General features: G+C 38.8%; 1 protein-coding gene across 3 annotated transcripts in view; it reads left to right on the forward strand.

The window, feature by feature from the left end:
• LOC121628601 overlaps nucleotides 1-23460 on the forward strand; it is a 285114-nt gene that overhangs the window by 255042 nt on the left and 6612 nt on the right. Inside the window, exons 1-5 of one of the 3 annotated variants that reach the window (XM_041967721.1) lie at nucleotides 16738-16919; nucleotides 17031-17414; nucleotides 18125-18439; nucleotides 18516-18776; nucleotides 22856-22928. The exons of the other annotated variants lie outside the window; for them this stretch is intronic. Of the exons in view, the coding sequence (XP_041823655.1) occupies nucleotides 16832-16919; nucleotides 17031-17414; nucleotides 18125-18439; nucleotides 18516-18776; nucleotides 22856-22928 (1121 nt within the window). The 5' untranslated portion in view covers nucleotides 16738-16831. Of the gene's footprint in view, nucleotides 1-16737; nucleotides 16920-17030; nucleotides 17415-18124; nucleotides 18440-18515; nucleotides 18777-22855; nucleotides 22929-23460 lie in introns of those variants that run through there. 3 annotated transcript variants of the gene reach the window in all.

The raw sequence follows: 23460 nt of genomic DNA on the forward strand, positions 1-23460 counted from the left end.
TGCTGGAGCTTTAAATTTCCTGCTGGATTTACCTCTGCGATAAACACCATCAGACCAGGTTCTGGCCGGGGTTATTGACTTTGGTCTGGCACCAACAGTGTTCCAGAAGGAGAGATCAGTCTGATGGTCCGGTTTGGGATTTTCCTCAGCTATTCCACTGTCATTTGAACACATCCAAGTAAGTGTATCAGCCAGGTCTGTATCGGTAGGCTCCACATTCGACATGCCTTCGCGTATTAAGATTTCACTCAATCCATTTGACATCTCAGTAGCTTGTACAGAAGCTACAATAGAGTCAATAAATTCTTCATTCACACGAATGTCTTGCAGTGTTTCAATTCTCTTCTCCAGCTGTGTTATCCTCAATGAAAGTTGCTCACACTCAGTGCAGCTCACTGATACTGCAGGGTTAGGAGACATTGTTCCACTAGTTCTCCGATGGCAATCAACTATAAAAATATTTTCGTTTTAGTAATTTATAAGTGACCAGGTGTGCTTGTTTCTAAATTTCTTGCTGGTAAAGATTAGAAAAAAGAAGAAAAAAGAAGAAAAAAGCTAGGAGAAAGGAGAGCAAAGAAGGAAGCGTCTAGACGGCAGCAAAGCAGGAAGCAGGAAGTTAATCACACAGGGAAATGTTGATTTGTATGGTTTGCGATCAAATAATTATTTCAATTTGTGGAACAGGACTCTGCCAAAACGTTTTGTTTGTGGTTAAATACTAGCTCATGAAAGCATAAAATCAAGCATGGTTTCAGCACGAGGAGGGTCAGGAGGTCCATGGCTTTTTGGCAGTTGCATGAAAGGGCTCTTCCAGGAAGATAAGGTTGGAAACCACTGTTTTAAACTATGGTGACAGCATTTAAATGCATGCTTCATCGTCTGTGCTCAGTCACTTTTGTCTTTTTATCATTGCTCCCTGAACTCTTCCACATGAATGCAGGATTTTCAGAGCTTTAAAATTGTTTTTTTTTTTTGTTTTGTTTTGTTTTTGTTTTTAACTTGGTCCTAAAATGAAAACATCTAAAAAAATACCATTCTTTCATTTATATGTTGACAACCCATTCCCATCTTTCCTGAATCAATAACACCACACACACACATATATATTTTTTCATTGATTATATATATGTATATATACAGTGCATCAGGAAAGTATTCACAGCGCTTCACTTTTTCCACATTTTATTATGTTACAGCTTCATTCCAAATTATATTAAATTAAGCTCTTACCTCAAAATTCTACACACAATACCCCATTATGACAAGGTGAAAAAAAGTTTTTTTTGAGATTTTTTGAATTTATTAAAAATGGAAAACGAAGAAATCACATTTACATAAGTATTCACAACCTTTGCCAAGGAGCTCAAAATTGAGCTCAGGTGCATCCTGTTCCCACTGATAAGCCTTGAGATGTTTCTACAGCTTAATTGGTGTCCACCTGTGGTAAATTCAGTTGATTGGACATGATTTGGAAAGGCACACACCTGTCTATATAAGGTCCCACAGTTGACCATGCATGTCAGAGCACAAACACCAAGCATGAAGTTGAAGGAATTGTCTGTGGACCTCCGAGACAGGATTGTCTTGAGGCACAAATCTGGGGAAGGATACAGAAAAATTTCTGCTGCTTTGAAGGTCCCAATGAGCACAGTGGCCTCCATCATTCGTAAATGGAAGACGTTTGGAACCACCAGGACTCTTCCTAGATCTGGCCGGCTATCTACACTGAGCAATCGGGGGAGAAGGGCCTTAGTCAGGGAGGTGACCAAGAACCTGATGGTCACTCTGGCAGAGCTCCAGCGTGCCTCTGTGGAGAGAGGAGAACCTTCCAGAAGGACCACCATCTCTGCAGCAATCCACCAATCAGGACTGTATGGTAGAGTGGCAAGACGAAAGCCACTCCTTAGTAAAAGGCACATGGCAGCCCGTCTTGGGTTTGCCAAAAGGCACCTGAATGACTCTCAGACCATGAGAAACAAAATTCTCTGGTCTGATGAAACAAAGCTTGAACTCTTTGTTGTGAATGCCAGGCGTCATGTTTGGAGGAAACCAGGCACCGCTCATCACCAGGCCAATACCATCCCTACAGTGAAGCATGGTGGTGGCAGCATCATGCTATGGGGATGTTTTTCAGCAGCAGGAACTGGCAGACTAGTCAGGTTAGAGAGAAAGATGACTGCAGAAATATACAGAGACATCCTGGATGAAAACCTGTTCCAGAGCACTCGAGATCTCAGACTGGGGCGACGGTTTATTTTTCAGCAGGACAGACTGCTGTCCAGACTTGAATCCAACTGAACATCTCTGGAGAGATCTGAAAATGGCTGTGCATAGACGTCTCCCATCCAACCTGAAGGAGCTTGAGAAGTACTGCAAAGAAGAATGGGCGAAACTGCCTAAAGATATGTGTGCTAAGCTTGTAGCATCATATCCAAAAAGACTTGAGGCTGTAATTGCTGCCAAAGGTGGATCAACAAAGTATTAAGCAAAGGCTGTGAATACTTATGTAAATGTGATTTCTTCGTTTTCCATTTTTTATAAATTCAAAAACTTAAAAAAAAAACTTTTTTCACCTTGTCATAATGGGGTATTGTGTGTAGAATTTTGAGGTAAGAGCTTAATATAATATAATTTGGAATGAAGCTGTAACATAATAAAATGTGGAAAAAGTGAAGTGCTGTGAATACTTTCCGGATGCACTGTATATATATATATATATATATATATATATATATATATGCTGACAAACCATTAAAGAAAATTGACCAGTTAATCTCACAATTTTCTGTTATTAATTGCGATTAATCATGATTACATTTTGCATTTTTTTTTATTAAAAACATGAGACTTGCAACGGATTTCTGCAAGCAAAAATAGTTATGTTAATGTAGAATAGAGACAAATTTTCAGTAAACTTGAACAGTTTATCTCCTGTGATGTAATAATCATTTGTCAACAATGACAAATGAGGGAGATGAAGCTGTGTTTAGGTCCATGACTGAGCTGCAGGGTGACAGGAAAGCTGTGGGTTTGTGGAGGGTGTGTGTTCTGTTTGACTGGAGACAGGGGGGGGTGTAGCCGAACATTTTCCTGATCATAGCACTAAAATTGAAGCTAGTCTTAAATTTACTTGTGAGTACTGAAATTTTCAGACATTATCTTGAGCTGAAGCCTATCCCAGATACGAATGAGAAGCAGAGTACACACCACACAGTCCATCACAGGAGTGTTTCCACTCTACAAGTGTAACAAAACACAAGGTGCTGTGGGAGGATGGATGTGATGAGAAGAGTATCAGAGAGAAGTGGTAACATGTGATATGATAGTCGTGTAAAAACCACAATAACAAGTACTATAAGTAAATAGAGGAAGTTGAGCAGTTGGGCTCATATACAAGTGTTGCCGTGTTTTTCTATCATGAGAACTTTTTATGTTTTAAAGATTTTTTTAAATATTTCAGAAAAAACCCTGAGTAAACTAGCAAAAAACAAGCTATACTTAAACACATCTTTTTCATATTGCATGTCTAAATATTCAGAGGATTAATGACAGTGAAGCATGAAAAATAAAATATCTTAAAAAGAAATGAGTCATTCACTAATGAGCTGAAGAGGCTGCAGTGAGGTGACTTCCTCTTTACGTGGGTGGAGCAGGACGGATATAGACAGACTAAAACCAGATATCTCTGAACTTTTACATGATTTTTTGCTTTTAAAAAGAGAAGTTGGTTATTTGTGCTGCTGCTCATCAACAGAGAATCTACTAGTTATCTGTTCCTAAAGCAATACGACTTCGATTTGGTAAGAAACAATCATACAGAGATTGATATTTTGATACTGATATTGAATTGATATATTCATTATTCTCATTCTGCAGAACAATACTTTATTTTATTAGAGTATATTTGGTTTCATCTCAGTTTAATGTTGCTGAAGTTCTCAGTTACTAACAAGGTAAACGCTGCTAAATGCTAAATTCTACCATAGCCAATACTCAATATCTGAATGTTTAAAGTTATTATATAAAAGAAAAACAACCTAAATTCTGTAGTTGATATTTTCTAATAAAACACTTAATGGGGATGTTTGTTCATTTTCTCTTTTTTCAGCCACAACACAAGAGATGAAGGAGGAATGTGGGAGTTTCATGGCGGCCCTGTCTGTGAACGTGGTGACAGTCAACATGTTTGTTCCTCACTTTCATTTGGAGACAAAAAAAATTACACTTTAAAATATGAATATTGTTTCTCATGTAACATGTTCATCATTAATCTGGTTTTACAGGTGTTTTTGCTGGTTGTGATAAGAACAAAGTTCATCTCTTCATCACTGCACCAAAGCAGATGGAAGCACTGAGTGAATCTTGTTTGCAAATCCCATGTAGCTTTAAACATAGATCAGGAGAAAAGGATGAAAGTCAAACAAGAGAAATGTTTGATGGCAGGAGAAAAACCTTTGGGGTGTGGATTAAAAGTGACCCAAGTTATGGAAATAATCAGGATTATGTTTTTAACAGCAGTAAGTCAGATAATCCCTATAAAATGAAAATAAGTGGAAACCTGAGTCAGAAAAGCTGCACCACTTTGTTTTATAATTTAACACAAAGCCAGTCAGACAGATACTTCTTCAGGATTGAGAACGAACCGTTCAAGGCAACAACTTCTTGTGATCCTGTTAATATAACAGTTAATGGTGAGAGTTTTATTTTTATTAGTCTAAAATAATGTTCTTATGTGTAAAGAAAAGAATCATTAGTGATTTTGCTGTAAAACTACAAACTTCATGAATCTAAACTTCATTGTGAAATGAAACATCTACTGTAGGATTATTAGCATCAATAAACATTAAGTAGATTCATTTCTGTTGTTTAATTCAGTTAAATGTGAAAATAATATCTGAATATATTTTTTTAAAACATCCACCACCCGAGAGTTTAATAAATGTTCTGTCTTACTGTGTAAAATGTGTGTTTGTTATGAAAACCCAGATTTACACGAGTGTTACACGTGTGGAAAAAGGGGACACATGACCAGAACATGTCCTGATGGATACCAGACGAGGCGAGAGGAACGAAAATGGGATACGCCACAGCGGAAGAAGAGACGGGTCGAGGACGAGACCATGACGGCTAATGGAGCCGAGGTCCACTTCAAGAACGGTGATGACTGATTGGTCCACAAAGACGGTTCAAAGTTCAAACTGGATGTGTATGGTAGGCTGTACTATCTTAGCACAATAGATAATGAAGATGTTGATGAGGTATATGGTTGGCATGACATTCAAACTTGGCATAAAATACTTGGCCATTGTAATTTTGATGATGTCTCAAAATTAGAAAAGGTGGTTAAAGGAATGTCGATAAAAGGGAAACATGACAAAGAAAACCAAAGCTTGAAACATGCACACAGGGCAAGGTCACACAAAGTAGAAACAGACAAGCAGACGCTAAAGCTACAACTCAACTAGAACTAGTACACACTGACTTATGCGGTCCTATTGAAAAGACAGATAAAGATGGGTACAGGTATGCAATATCATTCATTGATGATTATAGCCAGATGATCTTTCCATACTTTATCAAAGCAAAAGGTGATGCGGCAAAAGCTACAGAAAAATTCATAGCAGATGTAGCTCCATATGGAAAAATAAAGTGCATCAGGTCAGATAACGGTACAGAGTTTACCGGGCAAGAGTTCCAGTTCTCAGGAGTTCTCAGGAGTAACGGGATAAGGCACAAGTGCACCCTACTCACCTTACCAAAATGGAACTGCCGAAAGAGGTTGGAGAACCTTATTTGAGATGGCACGATGTATGCTATTGGAGAGTAACCTCCCAAAGCAACTGTGGACATATGCTGTACAGACAGCAGCCCAAATCTGAAACAGATGCTACAACAAACAGTTAGAGCAGACACCCTACCGTGTTTTCACAGAGAAAACGCCTGACCTTTCAAACATGAAAATATTTGGATCTGATTGTTACCTGTACAAGCAGGATAAGAAAAAGTTAGATCCCAGATGTCAAAAAGGAGTTTTTGTTGGCTATGATAAATATAGTCCAGCATATAATGTGTACTATCCTGAGACAGGGAAAGTATTAAAACAAAGGTTGATAAAAACCATCACCAAAGAGTGCAAAGATAGCCAAATACAGACGTGTTGTGACATGAGAGATGACATCAGATAGCAGGTAAGTGCTGTAAATGCTGTAGGTGACGTAGTTTCTGGGGAGACGGCAGATTCAAACTAGGTGCACCCAAACATTTATGCTTTCATTCAATTGTATTTTGTGCCAGCCTAATCAAAATATTCTTTAAAGTAGGAAAATAGTGTCTTTAAAAGGTACACTCTGGAGCACAGCGGGGAGGATTTGGTCAGCCTGACAGATTTCATAGATCGTTGTTACGACAGAATCGTCATGGGAAAACCAAACAACACGTCAACCCCCTCCACCTCATCCAAGGCCAAGAGACAGTGAAATGAAGATTCACCTGGAGCTATTTCACCACCGGGGAACGACTCAACAGATGTTCTGATCTCTATAGATAAGAAACTCAGTAGTTTTGATGCGCGTTTGAGCCTGGTAGAAATTCTCCACAAGGAGTTCCAGGGGCTACGTGAATCACTAGAATCACGGAGGAGGACCCCGAGACTACAGTGAAAAACTTCATCAAAACCCACCTGAAGCATCTGAAAGAAACGGTTAAAAACATCTCCTTCCACAGAGTCCATCGTCTTGGTGGGATGAATCCCGGGTCCAGCAGACCAAGACCCACCGTAGCGAAGTAGCAGGTGAAGAGCCAGGGCCGCGAACTGAAGGGAACAAACTAATGACCAATATCCCAGAGAGATCCTGGATCGACGGAGAGTCCTGTTTCCCATCAGGAAAAAATTCATCACTGAAGGAGCTTGTGCTGTCATTGCGGTGGATAAATTATTTATTAACGGACAGCTGTACCCCGACCCGGACATCACTCCGTGGCTCTACTGACTTGGTATGTGCTTTAATTTTCCTGTTTTCTCACTAGATCCAGTTATATCCATAAAACTGCCATAAAAGATGATTTAGTAAAAGTAAATCCACTGCCCGTCTCCACTACACTGCTCTCAGCACAGATGCGTTTTTTAAATTACTTTTTTCCTTTGGAATTGTCGCTCTTTTCACTCTTTACACTTCTTCTCTTCAACCCTTTAACGGTAATCCCACTTGTCATTATATTACATACACATCAGCACATTTCATGATTCACAGGAACACACACAGAACAGCACAAGCGCACATACATCCCTGTCACAACCAGCTGGCAAATACACATGCACGCGGAGAAGCAGTGGGATGCACGCACACACGCTTCAGTAATATGCATATAGCCCTCATTTCTGTGGTTGGTTCATGAACGAACTCACATTTGTCACTTGGAATGTGCATGGAGCTGGCACAAGGGAAAAGAGGTTAAAAATTTTCAATCGTTTGCAAGAAATGAAAGCAGATATAATATTACTCCAAGTGACTCATTTATCAAACTCAACAATAGATCTTCTCTCAACAACCCAGTTTCCACACGTGTATTCAGCTTGTTATAATTCTAGGCAGAGAGGAGTAGCAACTCTTATTAATAGAAGGTTACATTTTGACATAGATAATACAATCATAGATCCAGAAGGCAGATTTATAATAGTTGCATTATCTATTAAAAATGTTATGTATAAATGTAGATGATCCCTCCTTCTTTCACTCCCTCTTTGCCTCACTCTATGGTCACTCAGATAACACACTAATTATAGGAGGTGATTTTAACATTACACTGGACAAACAAAGTACCACAGGAGCTCATCGAGTCTGGAAATCCTCAGAAACTGTTAAACAGTACATGAAGGATTTTGGTCTCTGTGATGCTTGGCACGCTCACCATCCCACACTAAGAGAATACACCTTCTTCTCTTCAGTTCACCATTCCTATTCTAGATTAGATTATTTCTTAACTAGCAGCTCGCTGATGAATGACATGTCAGAAATCAGAATCCATCCTATTAGCATTAGTGATCACGCACCAGTATCATTCACTCTGAGAAATAAGAGCAATTAACCAGCAACTAGAAACTGGAGATTTAATACGTCATTGCTTAAAAATCAGCTACTTTAAAAGAGAATGGTCCTTATATCTAGAAAATAGCGAGTTGCCAGAAACTTCAGCTTGTGTTCTTTGGGAAGCAGGAAAAGCTGTAATGAGATGGAAAATAATTTCTTTCTCTTCTCATAAGAAAAAGAAGGAAACTTTGAGAATCTCGGAGTTAGAACTCAGAATTGAATCCTTAAAGGACACTTACCATGTCTCCCCAGAAGAACACATACTAAATGCTATAAAGAAAGCTAAACTTGAACTTAGCCAATATTACTCTACTATTAAAACCAGGTAAAGACCTGACACTTCCATCCAGTTACCGTCCAATTTCATTAATAAATGTACTACTACTCACATGCACAGATTAATTAACATCATAGATTATTCTACTTTACATAATCTGGAATCCACAGTCATTTCTTTAGACGCAGAAAAAGCATTTGACCGAGTAAACTGGAAATTTTTATTTGCAACATTAAACAAATTTGGGTTTGGGTCATCTTTCATAGATTGGATAAAAATATTATAATGTATAAATAATACATAATAAATGTATATTATATACAACCCAAATGCATGCGTGAAGACAAATGATCAAACTTCTCCAAGCTTCTGTTTGCAGAGAGGCACCAGACAGGGCTGCCCGCATTCTTCATCACTCTTTGCTATTTTTATTGAACCCCTTGCTGCTGCCATAAGACAACGAGATTAAAGGAATCTATGCCAAAAATATAGAACATAAGATAAGTCTTTATGCTGATGATGTATTACTTTTCCTCCAGAACCCACCGGCATCTCTCCCCCAGACAATCACACTTATTAACACATTCTCATCAATATCTGACTACTCTATTAACTGGTCCTAAACTATTGTTATGCCCATTAACTGTGACCTACAAAACACACCCAATAGTACAATACAGTCTGGAAACATTAGATATCTAGGCATAAACATTTCCCCCAGGTTATCAGAACTAACAGAGCTAAATTATGTCCAGCTACTTAAAACAATAGAGGATGATCTCTCACGGTGGAGGTGCTTACCCATTTCACTTATGGGGAGGGTTTCTACAGTTAAAATGATGGTTCTATCTAAAGTAAACTACCTGTTTTCAATGATACCAACTAAACCATCCTCTAGCTGGTTTAAGTCACTGGACTCACATATATCTAAATTGTTATGGAAAAACAAGCCATCACATATCAGTCTAAAAACTTTACAACAGACTAAAGATAGAGGTGGATTGGAGCTACCTAACTTTAATCACTTTTTCTTAGCTAACAAGATGCTGGTTATCTCTGACCTGCCATTCATCAGCTCAGCCATCAAAACACATAAGTGTTTTAAAAGCATCAATATCAGTTCATCTTTAGTGGCTTGGTGGGAATTTCTGAAAAAATAACCAAATCCTCACTTTTTCCATGTAAGTTTACTCCCCTCTGGAACAACCCTGACATCCTGCAAAAAAAAAAAAAAGCTTGCATGTGCTAGGATGAGTGGGAGTGTGTAAGATCATAGGTGTGTAGGTGGGGTGGGGAGGGATGACATGACCCTGTGGGGGGGCCTGGGTGGGCCTGGGTGTGGTGCTCCTTGGATCTGGGCTCTCCCGCTATTATCCTTCCACTCCTCTCCCTCCCCCTTGGGTGTCTGGTGGGTGGGTGTCTTCTGGGGTCGTTGGCTGCAGTCGCTGCGTGGCCTGGTCATGGGGGGCAGCTGCCTCTGGCCTGTCTTGCCCTGGGGGGCCTCCTGGGGAATGGGGGTGCCTAGTGCTGCTGGCAGCTCACCATCTGGAGGGAGGTTCTCTTCCCTTCAGACTTACATCCCTGGACCCCTCTTCTTCCTCGCTCTTTCTATCTCTCTTACATACACACATAGACACACACACATAGGGATTTGGGAGGCGTGCACGTTAAGCAGGGTGTAGCCGGGAGGGCCACCCAAGTGGCTTCCTTAGCTGCACCCTGTGGCGACTCGCCTCTCGGTTTAAATTACACTTAGTTAAATTACACTTGCAAAAATCACACTCACCACAAACAGTCATGAGCGGGGAGGAGGAGGAGGAGGACAATGGGGACACCTCGCATCCCTCTTCCCCGGAGCGCCGCCAGGGGAGGTGGTTGCCTTGGGGGCCGGGAACTGGGGTGGCGGCACTGATGAGGGGCTGCTGATCTTGGGGGGATGACTGGTCAGCCGCATCTAGGTGGGAGGTGATGTGGGGTGGCGGTGGGGGCCGGATCTGGGGCTCACCATTCTGTGGTCCACCGGGGATGACTCCCACAGGGCATGGTGGGAGGGAGGGGGGGCTGGGGATTGAGAGTGGGAGGGTTGTATGCTGTATGACTGTTTATATTGTGTGGGTGGGGGTGAGGAGGCATGTATGTGTTAGGATGAGCGGGAGTGTGCAAGGATATAGGTGTATGCATGTATTTCTGTATGTGTTTGGGGCGGGGTTAAGTGCACTTGTGGGGGGGGGACCTGGGCGGTCGATGGCACCCTGGTTCCCGGGGTGTGCGGCTGGAACATCGGGGTGTGTGCTGGCCTATGCCGGGTGGTTGTCTGGGGGGCCTGGTCCTCCTAGGCATGATGCAGGCCCTCTGCCTTTGGGGGGTGGGGCGGCTGCCTCTGGGCTCCTGGGGCCCTGGGCCCTTCGCTTGGGCTGCCCTGGGTGGCTGGTCCCTGGCCGGGCTGGCGGCTGAAGATCTTGGCCCTCCTCTGCCGCCCTTCGAATGGGGCTGGAGTTGTCTTCGTGGTGGGGTAGCTTGGGTTAGTGCTCCGGAGCTGCTGCTGAGTGTCCGGGTCTCTAGGCTGCCCTGGTCTGCCTCTGACCTCCGTAGAGGCGTGGTCGCATTTGCACGATCTCACTCACCACTCTTCATCACTGATCACTCCTTATTCCTCATGCTCTGCATGCTGACACAGTCACTGAGTTGTCCACTGGGTTTATATACTAAGAGATCTTTTTTTTTTTTTTTCCTGTGAGTTAGTATCTGGTCGCTGATGTGTTACTTTCATGATATGTCTTTTTGATTTGGTTATTATTTAAAAAACTCTTAGCTCTGTTTTGTTTTGTGTGTGTGTGTGTGTGGGTGGGTGTGTGTGTGTGTGTGTGTGTGTGTGTGTGTGTGTATTTGTTTTTGTTTTTGTTTATTGTAAAGGTTGTAGGAAATTTTCTGGTGTGTTCATGTACAAGTGTAACAGTTTGTTGTTTGGTGATGGTGTGGATTGAAGGGTCGTTTCCTTCTGTCTGTGATGTTTGTCCTTTCTTCTTTCCCTATTACATCTTTTTGCTATTTTCCATCTTTTTCTGTCCCCTCATGTCAGGTCCAGCAAGATTACATAGATTCCATGATTCTAAGTAAATAAATAAATACATTAATCAGATTATCAAGAGGAGCCTTACCCATAGGCTTCCTCTATGATACAGCAACCAGATTATCATTTTGCTTGCTATGATGCTGGACAGGACAGGTGTTTTTAAAAAAAAGATGATAAATCACAAAGAACGGTCAATCAGGGTCAAGGACAGCCAAGAGAGGGAGAAGAGTTTAGTGTTAAAGAAACTGAGGAGAGAAGTCCAACCCAGACAGACAGTATTCATAAAAAAGAGGGAGAAGGAAGATATCCTAAGAGACAGAGAAATACTCCCCAATATTTAAAAGAGTACCAGTGTAAAGCTGAGTGCAATGATGTTAACGATGAAAACGTAGATTATTTTTACAGGGTAGCTTATGATGTACCAAAAACATTTAAAGAGGCAATGAACTCTAAGAAGTCAAAAATGTGGGCTGAAGCAGTGAAAGAGGAGATGGACTCTGACAGAGAATGAGACTTTTACTCTGACCTCACTGCCCAGAGGTAAACAAGCAGTGGGAGGTCGCTGGATATACACAGTAAAAGAAAACCCAGATGGATCTGAAACATGCAAAGCCAGATATGTTGCAAAAGGCTATGGTCAAGTTGAAGGGATTGACTATAAAGAAACTTTTTCGCCGATTGCCAACATGACTTTTGTCCGAACACTGATGCAGGTTGCTGTACAGGAAGATCTCATATTACACCAAATAGATGTAAAGACTGCTTACCTCCATGCTCCAATAGACTGTGAGGTGTATATGGAGCAACCAGAGGGTTTCCAGAGGAAGTAGGAAACAGGAGAACACATGGTTTGTAAACTCAAGTCCTTATATGGCTTAAAACAGTCAGGACGTAGCTGGAACTTGTTATTGCATGATCACCTTTCTAAGAATGGGTTTATTCAAAATGATGCTGATCATTGTGTCTACGGTAAGGAAAATGAGAGTGACAACGTGATTTTGCTGGTATGGGTGGATGACTTAATCATAGCAGCAAGTAACAACATCATACTCAACAATGTGAAAGAAATGTTGAAGAGAAGGTTTAAGATGAAGGATATGGGTCCACTAAAACACGTCCTAGGTTTTGACTTCGAACAGAGCAAGGAAGAGGTAAAAATTAATCAGAAAAGACACATAGAGAAAATGCTAGAAAAATTTGGGATGTCAGAATGTAGACCGAGATCCACCCCATGTGAACAAAAGTTAAACTTTGACAGTGGGGGTGAGGTCATTGACCCAACAGGATACAGAGTGATAGTGGGTAGCATGATATACATCATGACAGGTACCAGACCAGACTTAAGCCAGATTGTCAGTAAACTATCTCAACACCTGGCAGAACCAAAGCAGCAGCACTGGACTGCAGCAAAACATGTACTGAGATATTTAAAGGGAACTACCAAGATCTACATTACCAAAAATGTGTGAAAGACCTACAACTTGAGGGATACAGTGATACTGATTGGGCAGCTGATAAAAATGACAGAAAGAGCACAACTGGATACTGTTTTAGTTTAACTGAGAACGGTCCAGTTATATCATGGAAGAACAGAAAACAGCCAACAGTGGCACTATCCACATGTGAAGCAGAATATATGGCACTGGCAGCCACAACTCAGGAATGTATGTACCTTGTACAACTTGTAAAGGGGATGGATAGACGTAACCAACATATACCCGTGAGGATATATGAAGATAACAAGGGGGCAATAGCTCTATCTAAAAACCCAGTATTCAAACAGAGGAGCAAGCACATAGATATTAAGTACCATTATGTACGATCTGCACAAGCTGAAGGAAAAGTATCTATGGAGTACTGTTCTACTGCAGACATGGTAGCTGATGTTCTTACTAAACCAGTGACAAAGGTTAAACCGGAAAGATTCAAAAGGTATTTGTTTGGAGAGTAGTGGAAACTGACAGGTATAAGAAATTTTTGTTGTTTGTTTATTGATAACACTGTCAGTATACTCGAAGCATAATTATTTTGTTTTTATGTATCACCGTAGAGGGCTATATTCATGTCTTTGAGTGAGAGTGTTAAGCATATTTGATGAATATAAGCAGCAAAGCCATGTTGAATAGTGAACGTGATGATGTCATTGTACCATGTGTGCCTGCGTGCACAGGGATGTTGGTATGAGCAGGCGCAGTTTACCAAAACCGTTCCGTGTGAGTTTCGAAAGAGACATGATGGTCTGTTCGTTTTCTCTGGTTATATAGCAACCAAAAGGATATTAGTAAACCTCTTTTGTGTCTGTACACACGCAAAGACTGCTGCAGAAATGTCATGCGCATCTTAATCACAATGAGAAATATTGATTTGTGTGGTTTGTGATCAAATAATCATTTGTTGCTCTCTGTACCATTTGTCCGCACTGAACTGGGAAGAAGGACTTTTGTCTCCTCTGCACCTTCCACATAGAAAATGATGCAAAAGGACTGGAAATTAACAGAACGTATTTCATTGAATGACTTTAAATCCAGACTGAGAGCACTTGAGACAGCCTCTTTTTGTAACTTTTTTCATAATTTGTAAATAATTTTAATTGGTTATTTTAACTGTTAATTGTTGTAATTAATACTTTGTTTGTAACTGATACTTTCTGCTGCCGCTTGGCCAGGACTCCCTTTCAAAAGAGGTTTTTAATCTCAGTGGGACTTCCTGGTAAAATAAATATTAAATAAAACTAAAAATGGTCTCATTCAGACTAGTTTTTATAATATTTATCTAAGTAAATTATCTTCTGATGGTCTGACATCATCCATCTTTTTCTCTGATGTACATATACAAACTGTTTTCAGTGCTATGCTGTTCATCAGCTACATGTGTGAAAACACGATCATGTTTTTAATGTCAGTATTGTTTTAAATGTAACATATAGAATGATTTATTATTGTGTCTATAACAGATTAATAAGTCACCTGATGATGCCACACATTTGTGAAATCTTCTTTTACAGGATATGAGCAGTAGTAATGAAGATTAATTGTATAATATCTCATGTGATATCTGATGTTTTGCTGCTGCTGTAGGTTGTTATTAGCAGCAGGTAGCAGTAAGGGACCGTCTCCAAAGTGTCTTGTGGATGCTTCTGTGGTGCTGCCATAAAGGATCCTCTTGTTGCTTATTTTATCTGATGTATGATGCACTCTTTGTCTGTGAGCTATAACTTCCTGGTTTGAATATATAACTCTGAAGAACATCTTTGTTCTGTGCTCAGTTGCCACTGAGCACAGATGATGAAAATGCCACTCTTTCCTTTGCGTGTTTACAACCCATTCCCATCTTTCCTAAATCAGTGGCACCACAACCAACTCTCCTCTAACATGTGTGCAGAAAAACCACCAACAGCAACAACAAAGGTCGATAACAACATTGTGTTTGTGCTGTAGAAGCTACTGGGTGTGATATGGTTTTTATAGATTTTACTCCTTTTTAGCTCATTTCTCCAGATTCTCCTTCTTCATATGTATGATTGAATCGCTCTAGTTCAAACACGTGCTCCATGTCTTCATCTCTGTTTTTGGTGTATTTCTGTGACAGTGCTACAGCCCGACTGATACACAACAACATTTTCAGTGGTTTTATGTGGGTGCACAGATTTCTTGAAATAATTCTGTCTTTACAGAAAACTTTTAAAAATGAAACTGATTAATTCTCCATGATATATATAAAATGTATGAGTGTTTCATAAATGTTTACTTTTTATTTCAAATCTCCAGTTGTTATTTACACTGAGGTAAATAGACATATCCATGAATTTGTTAAAGTTTAAAAAGTCCACTGTTGTTTTGTGTAACTAACATGTTAATAAAAGGGAATAACTATATCTGTGTCCTCATAATGCTTATTATGTTTTGTGGAGGAAAAATAATTTACCAATTGTCGCCATGAAAAGATTACACTGCAGAGTACACACCACACAGTTCATCACAAGAGTGTTTTCACTCTACAAGTGTAACAATAGACATGGTGCTGGTGGAGGATGGGTGTGATGAGAAGAGTATCAGAAAGTACTATAAGTAAATACAGGAAGTTGATCAGTTGAGCTCATATACAAGTGTTGCCATGTTTTTCTATATATCTATCAGAAAAACACCTGACTAAACTAACAAAAACAAGCCATACTAAAACACATCTTTTTCATATTGCATGTCTAAAGATTCAGAAGATTAATGACAGTGAAGCATGAAAAATAAAAACATATTAAGAAAGAAATGAGCCATTAACTCTAATGAGCTGAAGATGCTGCAGTGAGGCGACTTCCTCTTTAACACAGGAAGGATGAAAACAGATTAAACCAGATATATCTGAGCTTTTTGTATGAGTCTTAATTTTAAAAAGAGAAGTTGGTTATTTGTGCTGCTGCACATCAACAGAATCTACTAGTTATCTGTTCCTAAAACTATAAGGCTTTCATTTGGTAAGAAAAAAATGATATAGAAATTCTAATAAAAAATTCTAATAAAACACTGTAATGGGAATGTTTGACCTTTCTCTTTTTTCTGCCCCAACTCAAGAGACGAAGGAGGAATGTGGGAGTTTGATGAGAAGAGTATCAGAGAGAAATGCTAACAATTTATCTGATAGTCGTGTAAAAACCACTGACAATAACAAGTACTATAAGTACATGGAGGAAGTTGGTCAGTTGGACTCATAAGTGTTGCTGTGTTTTTCTATCACGAGAACTTTTTTTTTTTTTTTTTAAAAACACCTGACTAAACTAACAAAAACAACCGATACTAAAACACATCCTTTTTCATATTGCATGTCTAAATATTCAGAGGATTAATGACAGTGAAGCATGAAAAATAAAATATCTTATAAAGAAATGAGTCTTTCAAACTAATGAGCTGAAGATGCTGCAGTGAGGCGACTTCCTCTTTAACACAGGAAGGATGAAGACAGACTAAAACCAGATATATCTGAACTTTTGTATGAGTTTTGCTTCTAAAAAGAGAAGTTGGTTATTTGTGCTGCTGCTCATCAACAGAGAATCTACTAGTTATCTGTTCCTAAAACTATACGGCTTCATTTGGTAAGAAAAAATCATATAAAAATTGATATTTTGATATTGATATTGAATTGATATATTTATTATTCTCCATCTGTAGAACAATACTTTATTTTATTAGAGTCTGTTTGGTTTCATCTCAGTTAAACGTTGCTGAAGTTCTTAGTTACTAACAAGGTAAACGCTGCTAAATGCTAAATTCTACCATGGACAATATTCAATATCTGAATTTTTAAAGCTATTATATTAAAGAAAAACAACCTAAATTCTGTATTTGATGTTTTCTAATAAAAAACTTGTTTGATCTTTCTCTTTTTTTAGCCCCAACACAAGAGATGAAGAAGGAATGTGGGAGTTTCATGGCGGCCCTGTCTGTGAACGTGGTGACAGTCAACATGTTACTGAGTGTCTTCTTTCTTTCAGGTGAGATGTTTGTTCCTCACTTTTATTTATAGACAATATTTCAGTTATTTCCACTTTAAAATGCTGATGTTGTTTAAATTTCCCACATGTGACATTAATCTGGTTTTACAGGTGTTTTTGCTGGTTGTGATAAGAACCCACATCTCTTCATCACTGCACCAAAGCAGATGGAAGCACTGAGTGGATCTTGTTTGCAAATCCCATGTAGCTTTAGTGTTAAAACAGGAAACAAACTTAACAACTCAGGAAGTATCTATGGAGTGTGGATGAAAAATTGGGTGAATTTTGCTCGAACTCCAAGCATTGTTATTTTCAACAGCAGCAAGTCAGAAAACTTCTATCCAGTGGAAATTATTGGAAACTTGCATCAGAAAAACTGCACCACTTTGTTCTCTAGTTTAACCACAAGTCATACAGACAGATACTTCTTCAGGATTGAGAACAAACCGTTCAAGGCAACAGCTGAATGTGATCCTGTTAATATAACAGTTAAAGGTGAGAAAGTTTCTGTTCATCACTACATAATGTTATTAATGTAAAGAGAAATTAAAATAAGTTACAGATTTGGCTGCACCAACACTCAGATATAAACTATAAAATTATTATAAACTGTTTGGTCAAATGTTTCAGAAAGCAGTCGTATAAACTTGTTTTACTTTTAAAATTTATTCTCATATATTATCGTTCTCATTATCTCTCCAGTGAGGAGATTTAATCTTTCCAGGTTTTTTTAGGTCTTTGGAAGCTGTTTTAGCATTTAATCTAAACTTCCCTTTTAGCTTTAGAGTGTTTGTAGTGGTTTACTTCTGAGTTTTAAAACTTCTGAATTTACATCCATGAAGCCACCGTTTAGCTGTAGAATAAATAGTTCATCTTCCTGTATGAGAGTTTTTGAGAGTGGTCATCAATCCAGACATGATTTTAAAATAAATCACTCTCATCATCATCATGTTTTTGAGACTTTTTAGAAGCTAAAATTGTTTTTAAATAAAAAGAAAACAAACCTTAAAACTGTTCCTTCTTTGGCTGATTTAGTTTTTACATTAAGGAAATTAAAACTGAGGAAAACAAGAAGGTTGTTTGTATCATATTTGATTATAACAGAGAAGCTGAAACTAAACTCTTCAATCACATCTTGATGATTTAATTTCTGTAAAAACAAACACTGATCTGTTTCTGTTTGTGTGTTTAATATGAAAACCCAGATTCTCCTCAGAGACCCAGAATAGAAATCTCAGGTGATGTGAAGGACCTGAAGGAGAAGGAGTCTGTCACTATAACCTGCTCAGCTTTCACTCCCTGTCCACACTCCCCTCCTGAACTCACCTGGAATCTCCAACAAGACTCTCACAGACAAACAGAGGAAAACACAGATGGAACCTTTACAACTAAAATCCAGCAGAACATCACCCTGTCACACACACATGATGGATACACCATCACATGTTCTGCCAGATATCCTGTGGATGGAGGAAAACATGTGAAGACATCAGAGACAGAAGAGACTCTCAGTGTTTCATGTAAGTGATCCTGTCAGCACATCATGGTTCAGCTGCTTCTGATCAATAAAGTTTATGTGTGTCACATTTTCCTCAGATGCTCCTAAAGACACCTCAGCATCCATCAGTCCATCAGGTTTGGTGTCAGCAGGTAGCTGGGTGAAGCTGAGCTGCTCCAGCAGAGCCAAGCCTCCCGTCAGCAGCTTCACCTGGTTCAAGATCAGCACAGAGGGACCCGTTAATGTGTCTGAGGGACCGGTTCACAGCTTCAATGCAACGGATGGAGGACTTTATTACTGTGTGGCTGCAAATAAACTGGGAAACCAGACGTCCCAAGAAATCCGTCTTAATATTAAAGGTAAACAGTTAATTTACTGCAGTCTCAGTCATGGCTGTTTCAGTTTTGTATAACAGAGGAACCTGTTGGTGTGTCTGAGAGATGCATACAGAGGCCGGCGCAGATTTAGGATTAAAGAAGATCTGGGGCATAGCCCACTGTGATGGATTTTTTAGCATGTGCAAAAAATTGGTGTTTTTTTTTTTTTTTTAAACAGATAAAGCATCTTAACTATCTATATACAGGTACTCGTCATAAAATTAGAATATCATGAAAAAGTTCATTTATTTCAATAATTCTATTCAAAAAGTAAAACTTGTATAATGTAGACATTCATTCCTCACAGACTGACATTTTTCAAATGTTTATTTCTTTTAAATTTGATGATTATAACTGACAACTAATGAAAACCCCAAATTTATTATCCCAGGAAATTAGAATATTGTGGAAAGGTTCAATATTGAAAACACCTGGTGCCACACTCTAATCCCATAATTAACTCAAAGCACCCGCAAAGGCCTTTAAATGGTCTCTCAGTCTAGTTCTGCTGACTAACCAATCATGGGGTGGACCACTAATCTGACAGTTGCCCAAAAGACGATCATTGACAAGTTGCACAAGGAGGGCAAGACACAAAAGGTCATTGCTAAAAACGCTGGCTGTTCACAGAGCTCTGTGTCAAAGTAAGGCAAGGCAGTTTATTTGTATAGCACATTACATGTACAGGACAATTCAAAGTGCTTTACATAAAACAAAGACATTACAGATATTTAGAAATAGTAAAAGGAATCAACACATAACCACAATAAAATAATAAATTACATTAAAATGATTAAAAGCAAGATTAGTTAAAAAAGTTACCGTGCAGATTTCATGCATAGGTGCATTAGAAAATAAATGTTTTAAACCTGGATTTAAAAATGTCTACATTTGGTGAAAGTTTAATCTCCACTGGCAGTTTGTTCCACTTGTTTGCAGCATAACAGCTAAATGCTGCTTCTCCATGTTTAGTCTGGACTCTGGTCTGGACTAGTTGACCAGTCTTTGGATCTAAGAGCTCTGCTAGGTTTATATTCTCTGAACATATCACAGATGTTTTCTGGGCCTAAACCATTTTGGGATTTGTAAACAAGCAGAAGGGTTTTAAAATCTATTCTGTGACTGACTGGAAGCCAGTGTAAAGATTTCAAAACTGGTGTGATGTGTTCAGATCTCTTAGTCCTGGTTAAAACTCTAGCAGCAGCATTCTGGATGAGCTGCAGATGTTTAATGCTCTTTTTAGGAAGTCCTGTTAAAAGACCATTACAGTAATCCAGCCTACTGGAGATGAATGTGTGGATGAGTTTCTCTCATCCACGGCGCCACACCGGGGCTAGGGGGTGCTACAGCCCCGTGATAAATCTGTGTAGCCCCATTAAGCCCCCCCAAGAAATTAGATTATAAAAAATATAATTATGAATTTATATATAATATTATAATAAAGGAATGTATTAGTTTAAAAACAGTTTGCGGAGATTCTCCGCTTGCATGTTTCTTCTGTGCACTATTGTTCTATAATCATCCATACTGTGATGAGCCAGTTCATTTTACGCTCTTCTTCGTGTGTGCCTAATTAACAGGTACGGAGTGTTGCACTTCTCGCTGTGGCTTTGGTATTATTATCTCCATTTTTTACCATGTTGTGGTCCGAATCATTAGATACAAATTGTTTGCACTTCTCGTTGCGCCTGCACTGTGTAGTATGTTAAATTTATCTCGCAATCAGTTTAATTTCTTAAGTTATGTTGTGATCCGAGGCAATAAAAGCAATGCATAGTTGATTTCATTAATTATGCATGTAGAATAAATGCGTTTGTTGCATTCTGTATGTGTTGCTTGTTTATCACATGGTCGCTGTCTGGTGCTGAATCTTGCACCTTTCCACGTGAAAACATTTTTGCCGTTGCTTTGTGGCTCGTTGTAGGCCTGGTTATTTTGCTGAATGTTCTTTGGCTAATTCAGTTAAATTGCTGTGTATCTTAGCCACTTTTATTGAAAAAATCGATAACCTATGTATAAAGTTACCTAAGTCATGGAAATCTGTTATTTTCTTAGCACCCCCACGTATTGGTCAAGTCCCTAATTAGCACCAGGAGAAAAAAAATCCTGGCGCCGTGCCAGGTTTCTCTTGGTCTTTCTGGGAGACTAAACTTAATGCTATAGTCCTGTAATATTTCACCCAAAGGGAGCATATACAAGTTGAAAAGAAGAGGTCCAAGGACTGACCCCTGGGGGACCCCACAAGTCATGGCCACTTGTTTAGATTCATAGCTGCCGATCATAACAAAATAACTCTGGCCTTCTAAATAGGACCTGAACCAGTTAAGAACCGCTCCAGAAAGTCCAACTCAGTTTTCCAGCCTGAGCAACAGGATTCTGTGATCTACAGTATCAAACGCAGCACTGAGATCCAACAGAACCAGGACTGATACTTGACCAGAATCAGTATTCAACCTAGTGTCATTTAACATTTTGACCAGAGCTGTTTCAGTGCTGTGATGAGGTCCGAAGCCGGACTGAAATTTATCAAGATTTCCACTTTCATTTAAAAAGTCATGAAGCTGGTGAAATACAACTTTCTTAATAATCTTGGAAATAAAAGAGATGTTAGAGACAGGTCTATAGTTGTTCATTATAGAGGCGTCTAGAGTCCTTTTCTTTAGGAGTGGCTTAATAGCAGCTATCTTTAGTGACTTGGGAAAAATGCCTGATGCCAGTGAGCTGTTAATTATCAGTAGGAGATCACTTTCTACTGACGTAAAAACTGTTTTTAAAAAGTCGAATGGTATCATGTCCAGAGTGCATGTTGTTGATTTCAAATGCCAAACTGTTTCTTGTAGGATTTTTAAATTAACTATTTTAAATTGCGACATGACATCAGAATTATTTCTGGGTTTTAGACACAGACTAGTTTTCTTGTGTGACTGTGTGGAATTATTATTTTGTCTGATTGTTTTAATTTTTTGACTAAAAAAGTTGGCATATTGGTTGCATTTCTCAGTGGAAAGGAGCTCTGAGCTTATCTGTATAGGAGGATTTGTAAGTTTTTCAATCATAGCAAACAGATATATATATATATATATGTCAATTTAAACTTATTTCTGTAACGGCTGTTTTATCTTTCTTTAATGGGAGGATATGAATACATTTAAATACATACACACACACATTATATATATATATTTATATAAATAAAACTAGCTGTGTTACCCGCTATAGTACTACTTTAATTTTTACATTTGTTATTCAGTCATTCAGAGATCACCAGCCTTTCTGTTATTGACTTTATTATTATTATTATTATTATTATTATCCAAGCTTGTTTGGATTCTATCCATGGAACCACATCTGTGTATCTTCACTTTCTTTGTACTAAAACAACATTACTGATAATAAGCTAATATTTAACAAACCAGCAGAGTAACTGTGAACACTCAAATAAGAGTCACACAAACCCGAATCATCAGCCATCACAGCTTGTAATTTCATTGTGCTGCTGCAGCACTTTTTGTTTAAAAAACTTTCTGATGTCCGTGATGTCTATCAGTCTACATCACTCCTCCTGTCCGTGCGGCTCAGGCAGATGCAATACCCACGATGCTGAAGCGCTTCTTCTTCTGGGAAGGCTCATGCAGGCTGTATGCAAGCTACTTTGAGCAGCTGCAGCCTTTCTGTTGGACTCTGGTACTGCATGTTACAGCCGAGAGTTTTTTTGTTTGTTTGTTTTTTTGTTTTTTTTAGCCCCCACAAAAGAAAAATTTAGACTCAGGGCTTTTCAGAAAACATCCGGGGCTTGAGCCCAAGAAGCCACCCCCTAACTCTACCCCTGCACAGAGGATGACAAACATGAAAGATATGGAAAGTTACTGTGGAGATAAAATATTCTCAGTAATTGAATATCATTAAGGAATAATTGAATCATGTAGGTAAAATCATAATTCTTTATTTGTAGGATTCAGTCACTATTAACAGTATAAATATATTAATGTATGTTCGTAACTTTTCTGGTCATTCTCTTTATCTTTTGTTTGTTTATTTGTGACTTTCATGTTTTGTTTTAGAGTCAGCAGAGAAGTTTCTGATATCAGGCCTGATTGCTGTTTGTCTTCTCATCTGCCTGCTTTTAAGTGTTTGGTGAGTATCAGAAATGAAAGCATCTGACACCATGTACCCTCCCTGCAGACCCTGGATATCAACCCTGGATAAATTGAAGCAACTGATGGAGAATGAATGAATGAATGAGTGAATGAATGAATGAATGAATGAATGAATGAGTTGATCCTCAGTTTAAGGTGAGAAATTTAATACTTCATCTCCCCATTTTGGTTGTGCAACAACAAATTATTTACATTTATTGTGTGTTTGGAGTTAAAACAGTGACAGCTGGTGGTGGAAATAAAATTTGGTTTTGAAAAATAATTAAATTGGACATAAAAGAGAAACACTGGCATTGAAAGAATGTATTGAGACTCAAAGAAGATGCACAGAAAAATGAAATGGCCTAAAAATACAGATATTTAATCTCTAAATCAGTGGTGCTGTGCAGATGTTAGATAGGCAGGTTTACCTTTTAGGAGTCATGAATGTGGTGAGGGGAAATTATAAATAGGTTATGAGTTACAAATCAGAGCAGGACTCTTCTCTAACCACATGGCTGACAGGTAAC

The sequence above is a fragment of the Melanotaenia boesemani genome, chromosome 18, assembly GCF_017639745.1.
Source record: "Melanotaenia boesemani isolate fMelBoe1 chromosome 18, fMelBoe1.pri, whole genome shotgun sequence".
Lineage (NCBI taxonomy): Eukaryota > Metazoa > Chordata > Actinopteri > Atheriniformes > Melanotaeniidae > Melanotaenia > Melanotaenia boesemani.